The 22,285-nt window shown below is 48.9% G+C and overlaps 1 protein-coding gene across 1 annotated transcript in view; it reads left to right on the top strand.

Annotated features, from left to right (window-relative positions):
• LOC144692131 (netrin-G1-like) overlaps positions 1 to 22,285 on the top strand; it is a 100,648-nt gene that overhangs the window by 39,246 nt on the left and 39,117 nt on the right. Inside the window, exon 2 of the mRNA XM_078560629.1 lies at positions 21,448 to 22,091. Coding sequence (XP_078416755.1) covers positions 21,448 to 22,091 — 644 coding nt within the window. The remainder of the gene's footprint in view (positions 1 to 21,447; positions 22,092 to 22,285) is intronic.

Here is a 22,285-nt window from a genome sequence, read left to right as displayed (position 1 = left end):
GGTGGGGGACTTCAATGTCCATCACCAAGACTGGCTCGGTAGCACCACCACTGACCCAGCTGGCCGAGTCCTAAAGGACATAGCTGCTCAACTGGGTCTGCAGCAGGTGGTGAGAAAAACATACTTGGCCTCATCCTCACCAACCTGCCTGCCGCAGATGCATCTGTCCATGACAGTGTCGGTAGGAGTGACCACTGCACAGTCATTGTGGAGATGAAGTCCCACCTTCACATTGAGGATACCCTCCATCGTGTTGTGTGGCACTACCACTGTGCTAAATGAGATAGATTTCAAACAGATCTAGCAGCTCAAGACTGGGTGTCCATGAGGTGCTGTGGGCCATTAGCAGAAGCAGAATTGTACTCAAACACAATCTGTAACCTCATGGCCTGGCATATCCCCCACTCTACCATTACCATCAAGCCAAGGGATCGACCCTGGTTCAATGAAGAGTGCAGAAGGGCATGCCAGGAGCAGCACCAGGCACACCTAAAAATGAGGTGTCAACCTGGTGAAGCTATAACACAGGACTACTTGCATACCAAACAGTATAAGCAGCAAGTGATAGACAGAACTAAGCAATCCCACAACAAACGGATCAGATCTAAGCTCTGCAGTCCTGCCACATCCAGTCGTGAATGGTGGTGGACAATTAAACAACTCACTGGAGGAGAAGGCTCCACAAATATCCCCATCCTCAATGATTGAGGAGCCCAGCACATCAGTGCAAGAGATAAGGCTGAAGCATTCGCAACAATCTTCAGCCAGAAGTGCTGAGTGGATGATCCATCTCGGTCTCCTCCGGAGGTCCCCAGCATCACAGATGCCAGTCTTCAGCCAATTCGATTCACTCCACGTGACATCAAGAAATGGCTGAAGGCACTGAATACTGCAAAGGCTATGGGCTCTGACAATATTCTGGCAATAGTATTGAAGACTTTTGCTCCAGAGTTTGCTGTGCCCCTAGCCAAGCTGTTCCAGTACAGCTACAACACTGGCATCAACCTGGCTATGTGGAAAATTGCCCAGGTATGTCCTGTACACAAAAAGCAGGACAAATCCAACCCGGCCAATTACTGCCCCCATCAGTCAACTCTCCATCATCGGTAAAGTAATGGAAGGGGTCATCAACAGTGCTATCAAGCAGCACTTGCTTAGCAATAACCTGCTCACTGACGCCCAGTTTGGGTTCTGCCAGGGCCACTCAGCTCCTGACCTCATTACAGCCTTGGTTCAAACATGGACAAAAGAGCTGAACTCCTGAGGTGAGGGGAGAGTGACTGCCCTTGACATCAAGGCAGCATTTGACCGAGTGTGGCATCAAGGAGCCCTAACAAAACTGGAGTCACTGGAATCAGGGGCAACACCCTCCACTGGTTGGAGTCATACCTAGCACAAAGGAAGATGGTTGTGGTTGTTGGAGGTCAGTCATCTCAGCTGCAGGACATCACTGCAGGAGCTCCTCAGGGTAGTGTCCTCGGCCCAACCATCTTCAGCTGCTTCCTCAATGACCTTCCTTCCATCATAAGGTCAGAAGTGGGGATGTTCACTGATGATTGCACAACGTTCAGCACCATTCACAACTCTTCAGGTACAGTCCTGAAGCAGTCCTTTTTTTAATTCTCTCATTATGGGCATTGCTGGTAAGGTCAACCCATCTCTCAGTGCCCTTGAACTGAGTGGCTCGGCCATTTCAGAGGTGACCACATTGCTGTCGGTCTGGAGTCACATGTAGGCCAGACCAGGTAAGGACGGCAGATTTCCTTCCCTGAAAGACATTAGTGAACTGGGTGAGTTTTTAACGATGATTTTTACATCATTATTACTAAGACTAGCTTTACATTCTAGAATTATGAACTGAATTTAATTTTCATCAGTTGCTGTGGGGGGGGTTTGAACCCAAGCCTGCAGAGCGTTACCTGGATCTGTGAATTACGAGTTTAGCCGTTACCCCTACGCCACCGTCTCCCCTCCATCTCCATGTCCAAATGCAGCAAGACCCGGACAATATCCAGGCTTGGGCTGACAAGTGGCAAGTAACATTCACGCCTCACAAGTATCAGGCAATGACCATCTCCAACAAGAGATTTGTTCTACACATTGCAATCATTCAATTCCTTCACTGTCGCTGGGCCAAAATCCTGGGACTCCCTCCCTAACAGCACTGTGGGTGTACCTACACCACAGGGACTGCAAGCGGGTCACCACTGCTGTGAGCTCCTACTTTATTTTGTTCCCCCCAGTAACCTGTTCATTTATTAAGTGGAAATGAGTCTGGGATTAAAGGGCTTGTTTAAATTATTAAAGCTCAGATACACAGACCCGGATTTTTTGGATGCCGGGGTTTCTGTTCGAGGGGTTGGTGGGGAAAACATTCCCGTCGACACTCTATGTCCCGCAGTAATTTCCCGCGCGTTCGTTGGCTGGAGTTGGGAATTCTGCCCCTCACTCGGGAGGAAGCCCCGCCTTAGGGAGCTGCCGGACAATCTGATTGGCCAGCAGCTCTCTGGTCCCTGCAGTGCTAGAAGCTGCAGTGGACGGAACTGGGACAACAAACAGACTCCGGAGATGATGTCCCGGGATTCCAGGAAGAGGTGAGCTTTGGAGGTCCCGTGGACACTGGACCTTATAGGGTGTGGTGCCCGATAGGGGATTCCTGGTGGAGAACATGCCCACCCCCCAACTCTCCGCCCACCTTCCACCGGAGGCCTAAACCCGATCTCTCTCGGGCTTCCCCCATTCCCGGGAAACCCTCCCGGCAGCCTCAAAATTGAGGCTGGGAGGGAAACGGCCCTCAGGTGGTCAATAATTGGCCAGTTAATGGCCTCAACTGGGGGCAAGTGCGGGCGGCCCACCCGAGGTCTCGCCCACCCCAGTGTAAAATTGCAGAGAGTTCAGGGCAGCAGGAACCCAGTGGGAAGCCGATCCGAGGAATTTTACGCCCTCCCTCCGCCTACAAACCCACCCGAGGGGCATAAAATTCAGGCCGTAGAAAAGGTGCCACAGCCCAGGAGGAGGGCATCCTTACGCCTGAGCTCAATAAGGGGCACTGCTGGTACTTCAAATAGTCCCACGAATATCGAAGGTGGACACTGGACCCCAGCTGATCCCAGGAATCAGTCTGGTGAATCTTCACTGCACTCCCCCTATTCTAATGGGAGGTGATGGTGCAGTGATCTTGTCACTGGACTAGCAAACCCAGGGTAATCTTCTGGGGACCTGGATTTAAATCCTACCATGTCCGATAGCTGAATTTGATAAAATCTGGAATTATAAGGCTAATGGTGACTGTGTAACCATTGTAGATTCTTGTGAAGATATTTAACTAATGTCCTTTAGGGAAGGAAATCTGCTGGTCTGCATGTGACTCCACACCCACAGCAGTCGCTAAAATGTTTTTTGAACAAGGGAAATTAGAGATAGGCAATAAATGCTGGCCTAGCCAGCGATGCCCACATCCCATGAATGAATAAAGAAAAAGTATATCTTTGCCTTTTGTCCCGGAGACAACTTTGGATTCAAGTTGCAACTTTTCGATGGGTTTTTAATTTTCTGACCAGTCTGCCAGGTGGATCCTACAAAAATCCTCGCAAAAATCCACGTAAACTACATCAAACACATTACCCTCATCAACCCTCTCAAAATATTCAATGATAGGAACCTTTCATCAGATGGTGGTCACCCATTGGGGAAAGAGAGTTAAAATTGGAAGCTGCCTGTTTAATGAAAGGTGGTTGTAATCTATCAGGACAGATTTACACAGGGCCCTGTCGATAATGTGGGATGACACCACTGCTTGTTGGAGATTTACTGGAGTTTCTCATTCTTTCTCCAGTCTGCTTTCCGTTGTCTGAAACCTCCCTCTGGTCTTCTCATTACTGAAATGTTTAGACACAAACACCAGGTGCAGAGTTCTGAGTTTCATTAACTTGAACAAACATTCATTTCTGCCGGCTCACATTCTTTCTAATTAAATTCCAAAGCTGCAAATCCCATCGAGCTTCCTGGCAAGATGTTGACTTAAAACTGCCGTCCCTTTATTAAACCAATTCTGGGGAAGCGGCCGTCACTGGCTTGGCTGCTGTTTATTGTCCATCCTTAGTCACCCGGAGAAGATGGTGCTGATCCTTCTTAGCTCAGAACAGAAGGAATGGGGCAGGTTCAGACTCATAACGCAGAAGAGCAAAGGAACAATCGAAAGCAGAATGTCAAAGCTGGAAGAGGCTCATTTCACTGGGATGTAGAGGAATCGAGCCAGAGTCAAATGGAGCCAAAGACTGACAGGAGAATCTGTAATGGAGCAATGAGTGACCTTTCTGGAAGACGTGGTTTAGACACATTCTAACAGGCGAGGTACATTCCAACAAGGGCAAGATTATTGGAACAAAAAGCAGGGATGGCTGAATGACGAGGGAGAGAGAGAACATGATGTGTTACAATCCTGTTAGACGTGATTAATGTTTAAAGAGAAATCCAATCACCCAGTAATTAACTGACAATTCCAACGCAAGATTTCATGTTTTAGAATAAAAACAAACTTTATTGTGTGTATAAAAATATTAAACAAATCAAATGCTATTAACAACTTTGATCTTACATATTTTTTATTCATTCACGGGATGTGGGCTTCGCTGGCTGGGCCAGCATTTATTGCCCATTCCTAATTGCCCTTGAGAAGGTGGTGGTGAGCTGCCTTCTTGAACCGCGGCAGTCCATGTGGTGTAGGTACACCCACAGTGCTGTTAGGAAGGGAGTTCCAGGATTTTGACCCAGCGACAGTGAAGGAATGGTGATATATTTCCAAGTCAGGATGGTGAGTAACTTGGAGGGGAACTTCCAGGTGGTGGTGTTCCCATGTGTCTGCTGTCCTTTTCCTTCTAGATGGTAGCGATCATGGGTTTGGAAGGTGCTGACTAAGGAGCCTTGGTGAATTCCTGCAGTGCATCTTGTAGATGGCACACCCTGCTGCTATTGTGCATTGATGGTGGAGGGAGTGAATGTTTGTGGATGTGGTGCCAATCAAGTGGGCTGCTTTATCCTGGATGGTGTCAAGCTTCTTGAGTGTTGTGGGAGCTGCACTCATCCAGGCAAGTGGGGATATTACACCACACTCCTGACTTGTGGCTTGTAGATGGTGGACAGGCTTTGGGGAGTCAGGAGGTGAGTTACTCATTGCACCATTCCTAGCCTCTGACCTGCTCTTGTAGCCACAGTATTTATATGGCTAGTCCAGTTCAGTTTCTGGTAAATGGTAACCCCCCAGATGTTGATATTGGGGGAGTCAGCGATGTTAATGCTGAACTTCAAGTGGCGATGGTTAGATTCTCTCTTGTTGGTGATGATCATTGCCTGGCACTTGTGTGGCATGAATGTTTCTTGCCACTTGTCTGACCAAGTCTGGATATTGCCCAGATCTTGCTGCATTTGGAATATTGTGAGGGCCCATAGCCTTTTGCAGTATCCAGTGCCTTCAGCCGTTTCATGATATCATGTAGAATGAATTGAATTGGCTTAAGACTGGCACCTGTGATGCTGGGGACCTCTGTAGGACCCAAAATGGATCATCCACTTGCCACTTCTTGCTGAAGATTGTAGCAAATGCTTCAGCCTTATCTGTTGCACTGATGTTCTGGGCTCCCCCATCTTTGAGGATGGGGATATTTGTGGAGCCTCCTCCCCCAGTGAGTTGTTTAATTGTCCACCACCATTCACAACTGGATGTGGCTTGTTTATTGTGAAATCTTTTAATGTATTTTCCTAATTTACCACAGCCAATTTTCCCTTCATACCTTCATAGTTTCCTTTGTTTAGGTTTAAGGCCCTTGTTTTGAATTGAACTTTTTCAAATTTAGTGTAAAATCGCCTCATATTATGGTCACTCTTCCCTAAAGGTTATTTTACAATAAGATTACTAATTAGCCCTTTCTCATTGCACAGTATTAGATCAAAAATATCCCCTTCTTTAGTTAGTCCCTCAACATATGGCTCTGGAAAACCATCTCATACACATTCCAGTAATTTGTCCTGCTCAGCATTAATGCCCATTAGGTTTACCCAGTCTATATGGAGAATTAAGTCACCCAACATTGCTGTATTATACTTGTTATTGCACCTCTAATATGCTGATTGACACCATACCCTATATTACCAGAACTGTTTGGTGACCTGTAAATAATTCCCCTCAATGTTTGCTGCCCCTTGCTGTCTCTTAGCTCCACCAAAATTCTATATCTTTTTCTTCCGATCTAAAATCCTCTCTTGCTAATATATTGATCTCATCCTTCATTAACAGTGCTACCCCACCTCCTTTCCCTATTGCCTGTCCTTCCCATATGTCAAATATCGATGAATATTCAGTTCCCAGCCTTGGTCACCCTGCAGCCACGTCTCTGTAACGGTAATTACATCATACCCATTTACTCCTATTTGTGCTGTCAATTCACCTATTCTGTTGTGTGCATTCACATAGAGCATCTTTAATTCTGCCTTTTTAACATTATTCCGTAGTTTGACTCTATTTGATGCTGGCATTTGTTTTTGCTGCCTTCCACTTTTGTCTACTACTTTTCTGCTTCCCATGACCAGCTTTGTTTCTCTCCTATCTGAGCTCCCTCTCAGGTTCCCAACCCCCTGACAAGCGAGTTTAAACCCAGCAAATCTCCCCCAAGGATATTAGACCCAGTCCCGCTAAGGGGTAACTCATCCTCCACCGGTCCCAATGCCTCAGAAATCTAAATCCCTCCCTCCGACACCATTCCCCCAACCATGTGTTCATTTGTTCAATCCTCCTATTCCTGTGCTCACTAGCACGTACCCGGCTGCATATCCTGAGATATTTATTTCCCAATCCTGGTCACCTGGAAACGGGGACTGGATTTAGTGTTGGTGGCGTGGGTTCAGCGCACGTGGTAGAGCTGGTGGGAATCCCGGGTCAACTCTACAAAGGGCTACAAAAGTACTGACCCTCTGACAGTGCAGCACTCCCTCAGTACTGACCCTCTGACAGTGCAGCACTCCCTCAGTACTGACCCTCTGACAGTGCAGCACTCCCTCAGTACAGACCCTCCGACAGTGCAGCACTCCCTCAGTACTGACCCTCTGACAGTGCAGCACTCCCTCAGTACTGACATTCGACACTGGACCGATCCCTTTGTCACTGTAGAAGCTTTGGAAATTCTGCCAGTTTAGCAGGGAGTCATTAACCTGCTGACTGAGCACCACTGACCGACAATTCACCCTCACAAAGAGGCTGGTTTCATGTTTATGGGAAGTGACAGGAATGTGCAGGATTGGGTATTGCGGAGCCACTAACTTCTGTACTTAATAATACAGCAATTAACATTATTAACCGGGTAGTGAACCGAGCTGATAGTGAGTGGCTGAGTTCATGATAACAACAGGCTCTTTGTCACATGACACATGGTGAATTCAAAACAACAACACTTCAAATCCTGAAATAAATGTCCGGTGGTGAGTGGATTGATGGGAGTAACAATGATTGCTAAGATGCTGTTTCCTCTCCAGTGTGAGAGTAAGAGATTGTGGAATATTATCGTATCCCTTTGCTGCATTGATGTAGCCACACACACAGCAGTGTCTGTCTTTCTGGCCTGGGTGTTTATAAACTGTTTCAAGCACTTGCATTTATATAGCACCGTTAACAGAGTGAAACATCCCAAAGTGATTCACAGGAGCTTAAATCAGACAAAAATTAACACTGAATTCCCGAAGGAGCTCTCAGGACAGGTGACCAAAAACTTGTTCAAAGAGGCAGGTTTAATGGAGCATCTTTCAGGAGAAGAGAGAGGTAGAGAGTGGGAGAGGTTCAGGGAGGGAATTCCAGAGTTTAGGGCCCGGGTAGCTGAAGGTAATGGTGGAGGGATTCAAATCAGGGATGCTCAGGAGGCCGGAATTAGAGGAGCCCAGAGATCTCGGAGGGTTGTAGGGTTGGAGGAGATGAGAGAGATAGGGAGGGGTGAGGACATGGAGGGATTTGAAGACAAGGGTGAATGTTTTAAAATCAAGATGTTGCTGGACCGGGAGCCAGTGTAGATCAGCGAGCACAGGGGCGATGGGAGAACGAGACTGGGTCTGGGATACGGACAGCAGAGTTTGAGATGAGCTGAAGTTTCTGGAGGGTGGTGATGGGAGGCTCGGTCAGGCGAATATTGGAATAGTTGAGTCTGGGGGTGACACAGACACAGGGCGGAATTGTCCCAGAGTTTCATTAAGTGCAGTAGTGGGCGGGTAAAGCAAGGTTTTACCTGTCGGCTGGGATGGTGGGTTTTCACAACGTATCATCACAAACCCGCCACATCTCTTCTGCATTCTCTGGAAACCAGCCATTTCCATGGTGGCAGCCTCTCATTTGCCCACCATGCCACCACCTCACCGATTCATTTCACCGGGCACCATGTTTAACATCGAGCTGCACTCAATACTTCCAGCCCAGGATTGCAGCAAAGAAATGGTCCCAAAAGGCAAGAAGCCTGCAGCTCTCAGGCGTCTTTTGGACACCATGGAGGCTCCACTGTGATGTCCTCTACCCCGGCTCTGGCTGGAGAAGGGGCAGCAGCACTACCACTCTGGCTTGGCAGGCGGTGCCAGTGGTGGTCAGTGCCAATGTTGCACAGGAGAGGTTGACCATCCAGTGCAGAAAGAGGATGAATGATCCTATGCGTGCCCCCAGGGTAAGGCAACCATCTTATCTCTCTAAACTCACACACTCACAAGCCCATCACACATTCACTGGCATCTCACTCACTGCCAGCTCAAGGGACATCACCACTCACTCTCTCACACTCACCCTCACATCTCCATCTGGCCTCATCTCCTCTGGAGGCTGCCTCCTCAGCCCTCACCATCCTGAGGCCACTTGCACAGATCGACATGTGCCCCCCACACACACCCTGGGATACCCCCCTTCCCCAGTACAGCCCTCACCCAGCAGCCATTGAAAAGCCACCCCCGCCTTACGGCTGGTCTGGTGGGTAGAGACCTGCCCGTGAGCCTCCCCTAACAGTGATGTGGAGCTGCCTGTGAATCCTGGCACTGAGGCTGTGAGTGCTGCCCAAAGCCAGATAGGCAAATAAACCTCGAAACCCCGAGGGAAGTGCAGCTCACCCGGTGCATGCCTTATACATACTGTTGTGAAACATGTCGGCGGGAACACGCGTGTTTCACAACAGCGGATGAAGCAGCTTGTGGTGGGGGCAGGGGGCTGAGTCTGACCCGCCGGACTATAACGATATGCTGATGTATTACAATGAGGTTCCCAACGTCTGCCATTGACGGGCAGAGTGGGTGATCGCAAACTCATTTCACAACATCGTGATACTGACTTTTGGCCTTCTCGCCATATTGTCCGCTCACACCATTGAAATGTTGTGTTCTTTTTTAATGGTTCAGTCAATGGAGCAACTACTAAAATTTGGTACAAATTTCCAATAAAACCCACTCACGTACGAGTAAATCCACAATAGCCTTAACTTTTGCATCTCTCAGAGCTACCTTACCATGTCCAATGGACGGCCTAGACATGTAATTGACACGCTTGCAAATTCATTTCTAGTCAAGCTCACCAGAAAATTATATTCTCATAATCAAGTAAATAATTCTTCCAGATGTTGTAAATGCTCCTCACACGTCTGTCTGAAAACAATTAGATCATCAAAATAAACAGCACAATCGCTCAGACCCACAGTTACTTTGTCAGTTTTTGAAACGTCACAGGTGCATTCTTCATACCAAATGGCAGTGACTTTAAAATCCCGGCCACAGGTTGTTAAAATGGAACAGGAAACAAGGAATCATGTGGAGAAATGTCTCACTGTTAGGGATTGAGAATAAGAGAGAGCTGGAGGGAATGGTGGAGTGAGACAGTGAGATCCTCTGTCTGCCTCTCACCTCTCTCACGGTGGTTTCACACTGAACACCCACCAGTGATTCCCCTCAGAACCTCACACCTTTTACACAGCATCATTTCATAGAACCATCAGTTGTAGCTCTGGGACACGCTGCTGTTCATTACATACAGAGGACACGGTCATTCAGGAGCATTTAACATCTGTACTGTTTGATTATTCATTCATACTTTACTCAGCTTTCAGATTCTGTTACTAATGTTCACTCGATTCGATTTACACAGAGAATTAAAAATAATCTATTCCAATATGCAGCTCTAGTTAATGCCTTTAGTCGATGCTGTGACAATTGTAGATTCATTAATCTCTATTATCTCGGTATGTTGCTATCCTCTCCACCTTTATCACAGGCATTAGTTTTATTGATCACTGTAACAGTCACTTTATGCAGATTCTGCTCTAACAGGCCAGCCTGTCTGATCAATTGGAAAAGGAGTTGAGGCTGATTCTGTGTTGCTGATGTCAGGTGGACAGTAATGTGTCCGATCCTCAGATTGCCTCTTTCTGTGCTTTAGCGATACTGAATCTATGACCGCACTGCGGGAACTCGCCAAGGCTCCTTCAGCAGCACCTCCCAAACCCACAACCTCTACCACCTAGAAGGACAAGGAGAGCGGATGCAGGGGAACACCACCACCTGGAAATTCCCCTCCAAGTCACACACCACCCTGACTTGAAATTGTGTCACTCCCAGTGACGGAGATTTGCTCCCAGCAGTAGGGAATCAATCCCAGTGACAGGGAATCATACCCAGTGACAGTGAATCACTCCCAGTGATGGGGAGTCATTCCCAGTGATAGGGAATCACTCCTAGTGATGGGGAATTATTCCCAATGATGAGAAATCACTCCCAGTGATGGGGAACCACTCCCACTCCCAGTGACAGGGAATCACTCCCATTGACAGGGAATCACTCCCAGGGATGGGAAATCACTCCCAGTGACAAGGAATCATTCCCAGTGATGGGAAATCACTCCCAGTGATAGAAAATCACTCCCAGTGACAGGGAAGCACTCCCAGTGATGGGAAATCACTCTCCGTGACAGGGAATCAGTGCCAGTGACGGGGAATCACTCCCAGTGATGAGGAATCACTCCCAGTGACAGGGAATCACTCCCAGTGACAGAGAAATCAGCCCCAGTGACATGGAAATCACTCCCAATGATGGGGAATCACTCCCGGTTACAGGGAATCACTCCCAGTGATGGGGGAATCATGTCCAGTGATGGTAAATCATTCCCAGTGACAGGGAATTACTCCACATGATGGGGGAATCACTCCCAGTGATGGGGAATCACTCCCAGTGATGGAGGAATCACTCCCTGTGACAGGGGAATCACTACCAGTGATGGTAAATCACTCCCAGTGTTGGGGAATCACTTCCACTGACGGAGGAATCACTCTCAGTGATGGGGAATCACTTCCAATGGCAGGGAATCATTCCCAGTGACAGGGAATCACTCCCAGTGACACAGAATCATTCCCAGTGACAGCAAATCACTCCCAGTGACAGAGAATCACTCCCAGTGAAAGGGAATCATTGCCAGTGACAGGGGAATCACTACCAGTGATGGTAAATCACTCCCAGTGTTGGAGAATCACTTCCACTGACGGAGGAATCACTCTCAGTGATGGGGAATCACTTCCAATGGCAGGGAATCATTCCCAGTGACAGGGAATCACTCCCAGTGACACAGAATCATTCCCAGTGACAGCAAATCACTCCCAGTGACAGAGAATCACTCCCAGTGAAAGGGAATCACTCCCAGTGAAAGGGAATCATTGCCAGTGACAGGGAATCACTCCCAGTGAAAGGGAATCATTGCCAGTGACAGGGAATCATTCCTAGTGATAGGGAATTACTCCCAGTGACAGGGAATCATTCCCAGTGATGGGTAAATCACTGCCAGTGACAAGGGAATCACTCCCAATGATGGGAAATCACTCCCAGTGACAGAGGCATCAGCCCTGGTGACAGGGAAATCACTCCCAGTGACAGGGAATCATTCCCAGTAACAGGGAATCAATTCCAGTGATGAACAACCACATCCAGTGATTGGGAATCACTTCCAGTGACAGCAAATCATTCCCAGTGACAGGGAATCACTCCCAGTGATGAGAAATCACATCCAGTGATTGGGAATCACTTACAGTGACAGGGAATCATTCCCAGTGAAAGGGAATCACTCCCACTGAAAGGGAATCATTCCCAGTGATGGGGAACCACTCCCAGTGACAGGGAATCACTCCCAGTGACAGGGCATCACTCCCAGTGAAAATGAATCACTTCCAGTGACAAGGGAATCACTCCACATGCTGGGGGAATCACTCCCAGTGATGAGGAATTACATCCAGTGATGGGGGAATCACTCCCAGTGATGGGGAATCACTTCCAGTGACAGGGAATCATTCCCAGTGACAGAGAATCACTCCCAGTGACAGGGAATCATTCCAATTGACAGGGAATCATTCCTAGTGACAGGGAATCATTCCCAGTGACAGGGAATTACTCCCAGTGATGGGGAATCACTCCCAGTGATGGGAAATCACTCCCAGTGACAGGGAATCACTCCCAGTGATGGGGAATCACTCCCAGTGATGGGAAATCACTCCCAGTGATAGAGAATCACTCCCAGTGACAAGGAATCACTCGCAGTGGTGTGAAATTACTCTCAGTGACAGGGAATCACTCCCAGTGATGGGAAATCACTCCCAGTGACAGCGAATCACTCTAAGTGATGGGGAATAACTCCCAGTGATGGAGAATCACTCCCAATTATGGGGAATCAGTTCCAGTTGTGGGGAATCACTTCCAGTGACAGGGAATGACTCCCAGTGACAGAAAAATCAGTCCCAGTGACAGGGAAATCACTTTCAGTGATGGGGAACCACTCCCGGTGACATGGAATCACTCCCAGTGATGGGGGAATCATGTCCAGTGATGGCAAATCATTCCCAGTGACAGGGAATTACTCCACGTGATGGGGGAATCACTCCCAGTGATGGGGAATCACTCCCAGTGATGGAGGAATTACATCCAGTGATGAGGAATCACTTCCAGTGACAAGGAATCATTCCCAGTGACAGGGAATCACTCCCAGTGACACAGAATCATTCCCATTGACAGGGAATCACTTCCATGGATGGGGAATCACTACCAGTGATGAGGAATCATTCCCAGTGATGAGGAATCACTCCCAGTGACAGGGAATCATTCCCAGTGATAGGGAATCACTCCTAGTGATAGGGAGTTATTCCCAATGATGAGAAATCACTCCCAGTGATGGGGAACCACTCCCACTACCAGTGACGGGGAATCACTCCAAGTGACAGGGAATCACTTTCAGTGACGGGAAATCACTCTCAGTGACAGGGAATCACTCCCAGTGATGGGGAATCACTTCCAGTGATGGGAAATCACTCCCAGTGATAGAAAATCACTCCCAGTGACAGGGAATGACTCCCAGTGACAGAAAAACCAGTCCCAGTGACAGGGAAATCACTTTCAGTGATGGGGAACCACTCCCAGTGACAGGGAATCACTCCCAGTGATGCGGGAATCATGCCCAGTGATGGGGAATCAATCCCAATGTCAGGGAATCACTCCCAGTGATGGGGGAAACACTCCCAGTGATGGGAAATCATGCCCAGAGATGGGGGAATCACTCCCTGTGACAGGGGAATCACTACCAGTGATGGTTAATGACTCCCAGTGATGGGAAATCACTTCCACTGACAGGAGAATCACTCTCAGTGATGGGGAATCACTTCCAGTGACAGGGAATCATTCCCAATAACAGGGAATCAATTCCAGTGATGGTGCATCACTTCCAGTGACAGGGAATCATTCCCAATAACAGGGAATCAATTCCAGTGATGGTGCATCACTTCCAGTGACAGCAAATCATTCCAATTAATAGGGAATCATTCCCAGTGAAAGGTAATCATCCCCAGTGAAAGGGAATCACTCACAGTGAAAGAAAATCATTCCCAGTGGCAGGGCATCACTCCCAGTGAAAGTGAATCACTCCCAGTGACAAGGGAATCCCTCCCAATGATGGGAAATCACTCCCTGTGATGGGGAATTACATCCAGTGATGAGGAATCACTTCCAGTGACAGGGAATCATTCCCAGTGACAGGGAATCATTCCCAGTCACAGGGAATCATTCCCAGTGACAGGGAGTCATTCCCAGTGATAGGGAATCACTCCTAGTGATAGGGAGTTATTCGCAATGATGAAAAATCACTCCCAGTGATGGGAAACCACTCCCACTACCAGTGACAGGGAATCACTTTCAGTGACGGGAAATCACTCTCAGTGACAGGGAATCACTCCCAGTGATGGGGAATCACTCCCAGTGATGGGAAATCACTCCCAGTGACATGGAATCACTCCCAGTGACATGGAAATCACTCCCAGTGACATGGAAATCACTCCCAGTGATGGGGAATCACTCCCGGTGACAGGGAATCACTCCCAGTGATGGGGAATCACTCCCAGTGATGGGAAATCACTCCCAGTGACAGAGAATCACTCCCAGTGACAGGGAATCACTTGCAGTGATGGGAAATCACTCTCAGTGACAGGGAATCACTCCCAGTGATGGGAAATCACTCCCAGTGATAGAAAATCACTCCCATTGACAGGTAATCACTCGCAGTGATGGGAAATCACTCTCAGTGACAGGGAGTCAGTGCCAGTGACGTGGAATCACTCCCAGTGATGAGGAATCACTCCCAGTGATGGGGAATCACTCCCAATGATGGGGAATCAGTTCCAGTGACGGGGAATCACTTCCAGTGACAGGGATTCACTCCCAGTGACAGGGAAATCACTCCCAGTGACATGGAAATCACTCCCAGTGATGGGGAATCACTCCCGGTGACAGGGAATCACTCCCAGTGATGGGGGAATCATGCCGAGTGATGGGAAATCATTCCCAGTGACAGGGAATCACTCCACATGATGGGGGAATCACTTCCAGTGATGGTAAATCACTCCCAGTGATGGGGAATCACTTCCACCGATGGGGGACTCACTCTCAGTGATGGGGAATCACTTCCAGTGGCAGAGAATCATTCCCAGTGACAGGGAATCACTCCCAGTGACACAGAATCATTCCCAGTCACAGGGAATCACTCCCAGTGACAGGGAATCGCTCCCAGTGAAAGGGAATCACTCCCAGTAACAGCGATTCAGTGCCAGTGACGTGGAATCACTCCCAGTGATGGGGAATCACTCCCAATGATGGGGAATCAGTTCCAGTGATGGGGAATCACTTCCAGCGACAGATACATCAGTCCCAGTGAAATGGAAATCACTCCCAGTGATGGGGAATCACTCCCGGTGACAGGGAATCACTCCCAATGATGGGGGAATCATGCCCAGTGATGGGAAATCATTCCCAGTGACAGGGAATCACTCCTAGTGACAGGGGATCACTCCCAGTGAGGGGGAAATCACTCCCAGTGAAAGGGAATCACTACCAGTGACAGGGAATCACTCCCAGTGACAAGGGAACCACTCCCAGTGATGGGGAATCAGTCCCAGTTTTGAGCAATCACATACAGTGATGGGGAATCACTTACAGTGACAGAAAATCATTCCCAGTGACAGGGAATCATTCCCAGTAACAGGGAATCAATTCCAGTGATGGTGCATCACTTCCAGTGACAGCAAATCATTCCAATTGACAGGGAATCATTCCCAGTGATAGGGAATCAGTCCCAGTGAAAGGGAATCACTCCCAGTGAAAGGGAATCATTCCCAGTGACAGGGCATCACTCCCAGTGAAAGTGAATCACTCCCAGTGACAAGGGAATCCCCCCCAATGATGGGAAATCACTGCCTGTGATGGGGGAATCACTCCCAGTGATGGGGAATTACATCCAGTGATGAGGAATCACTTCCAGTGACAGGGAATCATTCCCAGTGACAGGGAATCACTCCCAGTGACAGGGAATCATTCCCATTGACAGTGAATCACTCCCAGTGATGGGGAATCATTCCCAGTGATAGGGAATCACTCCTAGTGATGGGGAATTATTCCCAATGATGAGAAATCACTCCCAGTGATGGGGAACCACTCCCACTCCCAGTGACAGGGAATCACTCCAAGTGACAGGGAATCACTTCCAGTGACGGGAAATCACTCCCAGTGACAGGGAATCACTCCAAGTGACAGGGAATCACTTCCAGTGATGGGAAATCACTCCCAGTGACAGGGAATCACTCTCAGTGATGGGAAATCACTCTCAGTGACATGGAATCACTCCCAGTGATGGGGAATCACTCCCAGTGATGGGAAATCACTATCAGTGACAGGGAGTCAGTGCCAGTGATGTGGAATCACTCCCAGTGATGAGGAATCACTCCCAGTCATGGGGAATCACTCCCAATGATGGGGAATCAGTTCCAGTGATGAGGAATCACTTCCAGTGACAGGGTATCACTCCCAGTGACAGATAAATCAGTCCCAGTGACATGGAAATCACTCCCAGTGATGGGGAATCACTCCCGGTGACAGGGGATCACTCCCAGTGATGGGGGAATCATGCCCAGTGATGGGAAATCATTCGCAGTGACAGGGAATCACTCCACATGATGGGGGAATCACTTCCAGTGATGGTAAATCACTCCCAGTGATGGGGAATCACTTCCAGTGACACAGAATCGTTCCCAGTGACAGTGAATCACTCCCAGTGACAGGGAATCACTCCCAGTGAGGGGGAATCATGCCCCGTGACAGGGAATCATTCCCAGTGAAAGGGGAATCACTCCCAGTAACAGGGATTCAGTGCCAGTGACGTGGAATCACTCCCAGTGATGGGGAATCACTCCCAGTGATGGGGAATCACTCTCAATGATGGGGAATCAGTTCCAGTGATGGGGAATCACTTCCAGTGACAGAGAAATCAGTCCCAGTGACATGGAAATCACTCCCAGTGATGGGGATTCACTCCCAGTGACAGGGAATAACTCCCAGTGATGGGGAATCATGTCCAGTGACAGGGAATCACTCCATATGATGGGGGAATCACTCCCAGTGATGGTAAATCACTCTCAGTGATGGGGAATCATTTCCAGTGGCAGAATCATTCCCAGTGACAGGGAATCACTCCCAGTGACACAGAATCATTCCCAGTGACAGCGAATCACTCCCAGTGAGGGGGAATCATGCCCAGTGACATGGAATCATTCCCAGTAAAAGGGAATCACTCTCAGTGAAAGGGAATCATTGCCAGTGACAGGGAATCATTCCCAGTGAAAGGGAATCATTCCCAGTGATAGGGAATTACTCCCAGTGCAAGGGAACCATTCCCAATGATGGGCAATCACTCCCAGTGACAGGGAATCACTACCAGTGACAGTGAATCACTCCCAGTGACAAGGGAATCACTCCCAAAGAATGGAAATCACTCCCAGTGACAGAGACATCAACCCCAGAGACAGGGAAATAACTCCCCGTGATGAGCAATCACATCCAGTGATTAGGAATCACTTACAGTGACAGGGAATCATTCCCAGTAACAGTGAATCACTCCCAGTAACAGAGCATCATTCCCAGTGACAGGGAATCATTCCCAGTAACAGGGAATCAATGCCAGTGATGGTGCATCACTTCCAGTGACAGCAAATCATTCCCAGTGACAGGGAATCACTCCTAGTGATGAGCAATCACATCCAGTGATTGGGAATCACTTACAGTGACAGGGAATCATTCCCAGTGAAAGGGAACCCCTCCCAGTGAAAGGGAATCATTCCCAGTGATGGGGAGCCAATCCCAGTGACAGGGAATCACTCCCAGTGACAGGGCATCACTCCCAGTGAACGTGAATCACTTACAGTGACAAGGGAATCACTCCCCATGCTGGGGGACTCACTCCCAGTGATGAGGAATTACATCCAGTGTTGGGGGAATCACTCTCAGTGATGGGGAATCACTTCTAGTGACAGGGAATCATTCCCAGTGACAGGGAATCACTCCTAGTGAGGGTGAATCACGCCCAGTGACAGGGAATCATTCACAGTGAAAGGGAATCACTCCCAGTGACAGGGAGTCAGTGCCAGTGATGTGGAATCATTCCCAGTGATGAGGAATCACTCCCAGTGACAGGGAATAACTCCCAGTGATGGGGGAATCATGCCCAGTGATGGTAAATCATTCCCAGTGACAGGGAATCACTCCACATGATGGGGGAATCACTCCCAGTGATGGTAAATCACTCCCAGTGATGGGGAATCACTTCCACTGATGGGGGAATCACTCTCCGTGACAGGGAATCACTCCCAGTGACACATACTCATTCCCAGTGATAGCGAATCACTTCCAGTGACAGGGAATCACTCCCAGTGAGGGGGAATCAGGCCCAATGACATATAATTATTCCCAGTGAAAGGGAATCACTCCCAGTGAAAGGGAATCATTGCCAGTGACAGGGAATCACTCCCAGTGAAAGGGAATCATTGCCAGTGATAGGGAATTACTCCCAGTGCAAGGGAATCATACCCAGTGATGGGGAATCACTCCCAGTGAAAGGGAATCACTACCAGTGACAGTGAATCACTCCCAGTGACAGCGAACCACTCACAGTGATGAGCAATCACATCCAGTGATTGGCAATCACTTACAGCGCCAGGGAGTCATTCCCAGTGACAGGGGATCACTCCCAGTTACAGGGCATCATCCCCAGTGACAGGGAATAATTCCCAGTAACAGGGAATCAATTCCAGTGATGGTGCATCACTTCCAGTGACAGCAAATCATTCCCAGTGAAAGGGAATCATTCCCAGTGATTGGGAGCCACTCCCAGTGACAGGAAATCACTCCCAGTGACAGGGAATCACTCCCAGTGACAGGGAAATCAGTCCCAGTGACATGGAAATAACTCCCAGTGATGGGGAATCATGCCTGGTGACAGGGATTAACTCCCGGTGATGGGGGAATCATGCCCAGTGATGGGAAATCATTCCCAGTGACAGGGAATCAATCCACATGATGGGGAAATCACTCCCAGTGATGGTAAATCACTCCCAGTGATGGGGAATCACTTCCACTGATGGGGGAATCACTCTCAGTGATGGGGAATCACTTCCAGTGGCAGAGAATCATTCTCAGTGACAGGGAATCACTCCCAGTGACAGGGAATCACTCCCAGTGACACAGACTCATTCCCAGTGCTAGCGAATCACTCCCAGTGACAGGGAATCACTCCCAGTGAGGGGGAATCAGGCCCAGTGACATAGAATTATTCCCAGTGAAAGGGAATCACTCCCAGTGAAAGGGAATCATTGCCAGTGACAGGGAATCATTCCCAGTGATAGGGAATTACTCCCAGTGCAAGGGAATCATACCCAGTGATGGGGAATCACTCCCAGTGACAAGGGAATCACTCACAATGAATGGAATTCACTCCTAGTGACAGAGACATCAGCCCCAGTGACAGGGAAATCACTCCCAGTGACAGCGAACCACTCCCAGTGATGAGCAATCACATACAGTGATTGGGAATCACTTACAGTGCCAGGGAATCATTCCCAGTGACACGGGATCACTCCCAGTTACAGGGCATCATTCCCAGTGACAGGGAATCATTCCCAGTAACAGGGAATCAATTCCAGTGATGGTGCATCACTTCCAGTGACAGCAAATCATTCCCAGTGAAAGGGAATCACTCCCAGTGAAAGGGAATCATTACCAGTGATGGGGAGCCACTCCCAGTGACAGGAAATCACTCCCAGTGACAGGGCATCACTCCCAGTGAACGTGAATCACTTACAGTGACAAGGGAATCACTCCCCATGCTGGGGGACTCACTTCCAGTGATGAGGAATTACATCCAGTGATGGGGGAATCAATCTCAGTGATGGGGAATCACTTCAAGTGACAGGGAATCATTCCCAGTGACAGGGAATCACTCCCAGTGATGGGGAATCATTCCCAGTGACAGCGAGTTACTCCCAGTGACAGGGGATCACTCCCAGTGAGGGGTAATCACTCCCAGTGATGGTGAATCACTACCAGCGACAGGGAATTACTCCCAGTGACAAGGGAATCACTCCCAGTGATGGGGAATCAGTCCCAGTGAAAAGGAAATCACTTTCAGTGACAGGAAATCACTCCCAGTGATGAGCAATCACATACACTGATGGGGAATCACTTACAGTGATAGGGAATCATTCCCAGTCAAAGGGTATTACTCCCAGTGAAAGGGATTCACTCCCAGACAGGGAATCATTCCCAAGACAGATAATCATTCCCAGTGATGGGGAATCATTCCCAGTGACGGGGAATCACTCCCAGTGAAAAGAAATCACTCCCAGTGACAGGAAATCATTCCCAGTGACAGGGAATCATTGACAGTGACAGGAAGTCACTCCCAGTGAAAGGGTATTACTCCCAGTGAAAGGGATTCTCTCCCAGACAGGGAATCATTCCCAAGACAGATAATCATTCCCAGTGATGGAGAATCATTCCCAGTGACGGGGAATCACTCCCAGTGAAAGGAAATCACTCCCAGTGACAAGAAATCATTCCCAGTGACAGGGAATCATTGCCAGTGACAGGAAGTCACTCCCAGTGAAAGGGAATCATTCCCAGTGAAAGGGTATTACTCCCAGTGAAAGGGATTCACTCCCAGACAGGGAATCATTCCCAAGACAGATAATCATTCCCAGTGATGGGGAATCATTCCCAGTGACGGGGAATCACTCCCAGTGAAAGGAAATCACTCCCAGTGACAGGAACTCATTCCCAGTGACAGGGAATCATTGCCAGTGACAGGAAGTCACTCCCAGTGAGAGGGAAACATTCCCAGTGAAATGGAGCCATTCCCAGTCATAGTGGAATCATTCCCAGTGACTGGGAATTATTCCCAATGATAGGGATCATACCCAGTGATGGGAAATTTTCCCCAGTGATGGGAAATCATTCCCAGTGCAGATGACATGAGATTATTACAGTTCTTTCTAAATCCTGTGCTGATTTAAAATGCCTGCCTGTAAATATTTCATGGTGTGAAGCTATTTTTAGTTAGACAGATAACAGCATACTTCAACACTCCGTTGATATAATTATCCAGCTGTCTAACTGTCCAGGGCAGAGTGCTGTGTGATGCAGCTCACACAGATTTATTCATATTTTTCCCTGAGATAATTAGAGTGCATGAAAATTCCCGAATTCCAAAACATGTAGAGGGACCTTTACTCTGTATCTAACCCCATGCTGTACCTGTCCTGGGAGTGTTTGATGGGGACAGTGTATAGGGAGCTTTACTCTGTATCTAACCCCGTGCTGTACCTGTCCTGGGAGTGTTTGATGGGGACAGTGTAGAGAGAGATTTACTCTGTATCTAACCCCGTGCTGTACCTATCCTGGGAGTGTTTGATGGGGACAGTGTAGAGGGAGCTTTACTCTGTATCTAACCCCGTGCTGTACCTGTCCTGGGAGTGTTTGATGGGGACAGTGTAGAGGGAGATTTACTCTGTATCTAACCCCTTGTTTTCTGCTTTCTGTTTGCAGGGGAACCCATACATGTGCAACAACGAGTGTGATGCTCGCACGCCCGAACTCGCACACCCGCCCGAGCTGATGCTGGATGATGAGGGGCGAGTTCCCAACACCTTTTGGCAGAGTGTGTCCTGGAGACATTTCCCCGATCCTCTCCTGGTCAACATCACCCTGTCCTGGGGCAAGAGCATCGAGCTGACCGAGGACATCGTCATCACCTTCGAATCGGGCCGTCCCGAGCAGATGGTCCTGGAGAAATCTCTGGACCATGGGCGGACTTGGCAGCCCTACCAGTTCTACGCAGCCGACTGCCTCAACTCCTTTGGGATGGAGTCGAGAAGCGCCCGGGATCTGAGCCCGGCCTCGGTTCTGGACATCATCTGCACGGAGGAGTATTCCAGGGTCTACGTGTGGAAGTTGGAGAACATGGTCCGATTCGAGATCCAGGAACGTTTCGCCCTGTTCGGGGGGCCCCGTCTCCGTGACATGGCCTCACTCTACGGCCGACTGGACACCACCAAGGACCTGAGGGACTTCTTCACCCTGACCGACCTGCGGCTCAGGCTGCTTCGTCCGGCCACTGGACCCACCAGAGTTGACCCATTCAACCTGTCCAAATATTTCTACGCCATCTCCAATCTGGACATCCGGGGGCGGTGAGAGCTTCTCAACCCTTCGAGACCGAGTCCCTGACCCCACACCTCACTCCCAGGGACACTGTGTCAGGCCAACATAGGGCTAGGAGCAGGAGGAGGCCATTCAGCCCTTCGAGCCTGTTCCTGCCATTCAGTGAGATCATGGCTGCTTTGGTTGTGTCTCAACTCCACTTCCCTGTGTACCCCCCATGACC

Source organism: Cetorhinus maximus, chromosome 17 (assembly GCF_964194155.1).
Source record: "Cetorhinus maximus chromosome 17, sCetMax3.hap1.1, whole genome shotgun sequence".
Classification (NCBI taxonomy): domain Eukaryota; kingdom Metazoa; phylum Chordata; class Chondrichthyes; order Lamniformes; family Cetorhinidae; genus Cetorhinus; species Cetorhinus maximus.
This window is presented reverse-complemented; position numbering and strand designations above follow the sequence as displayed.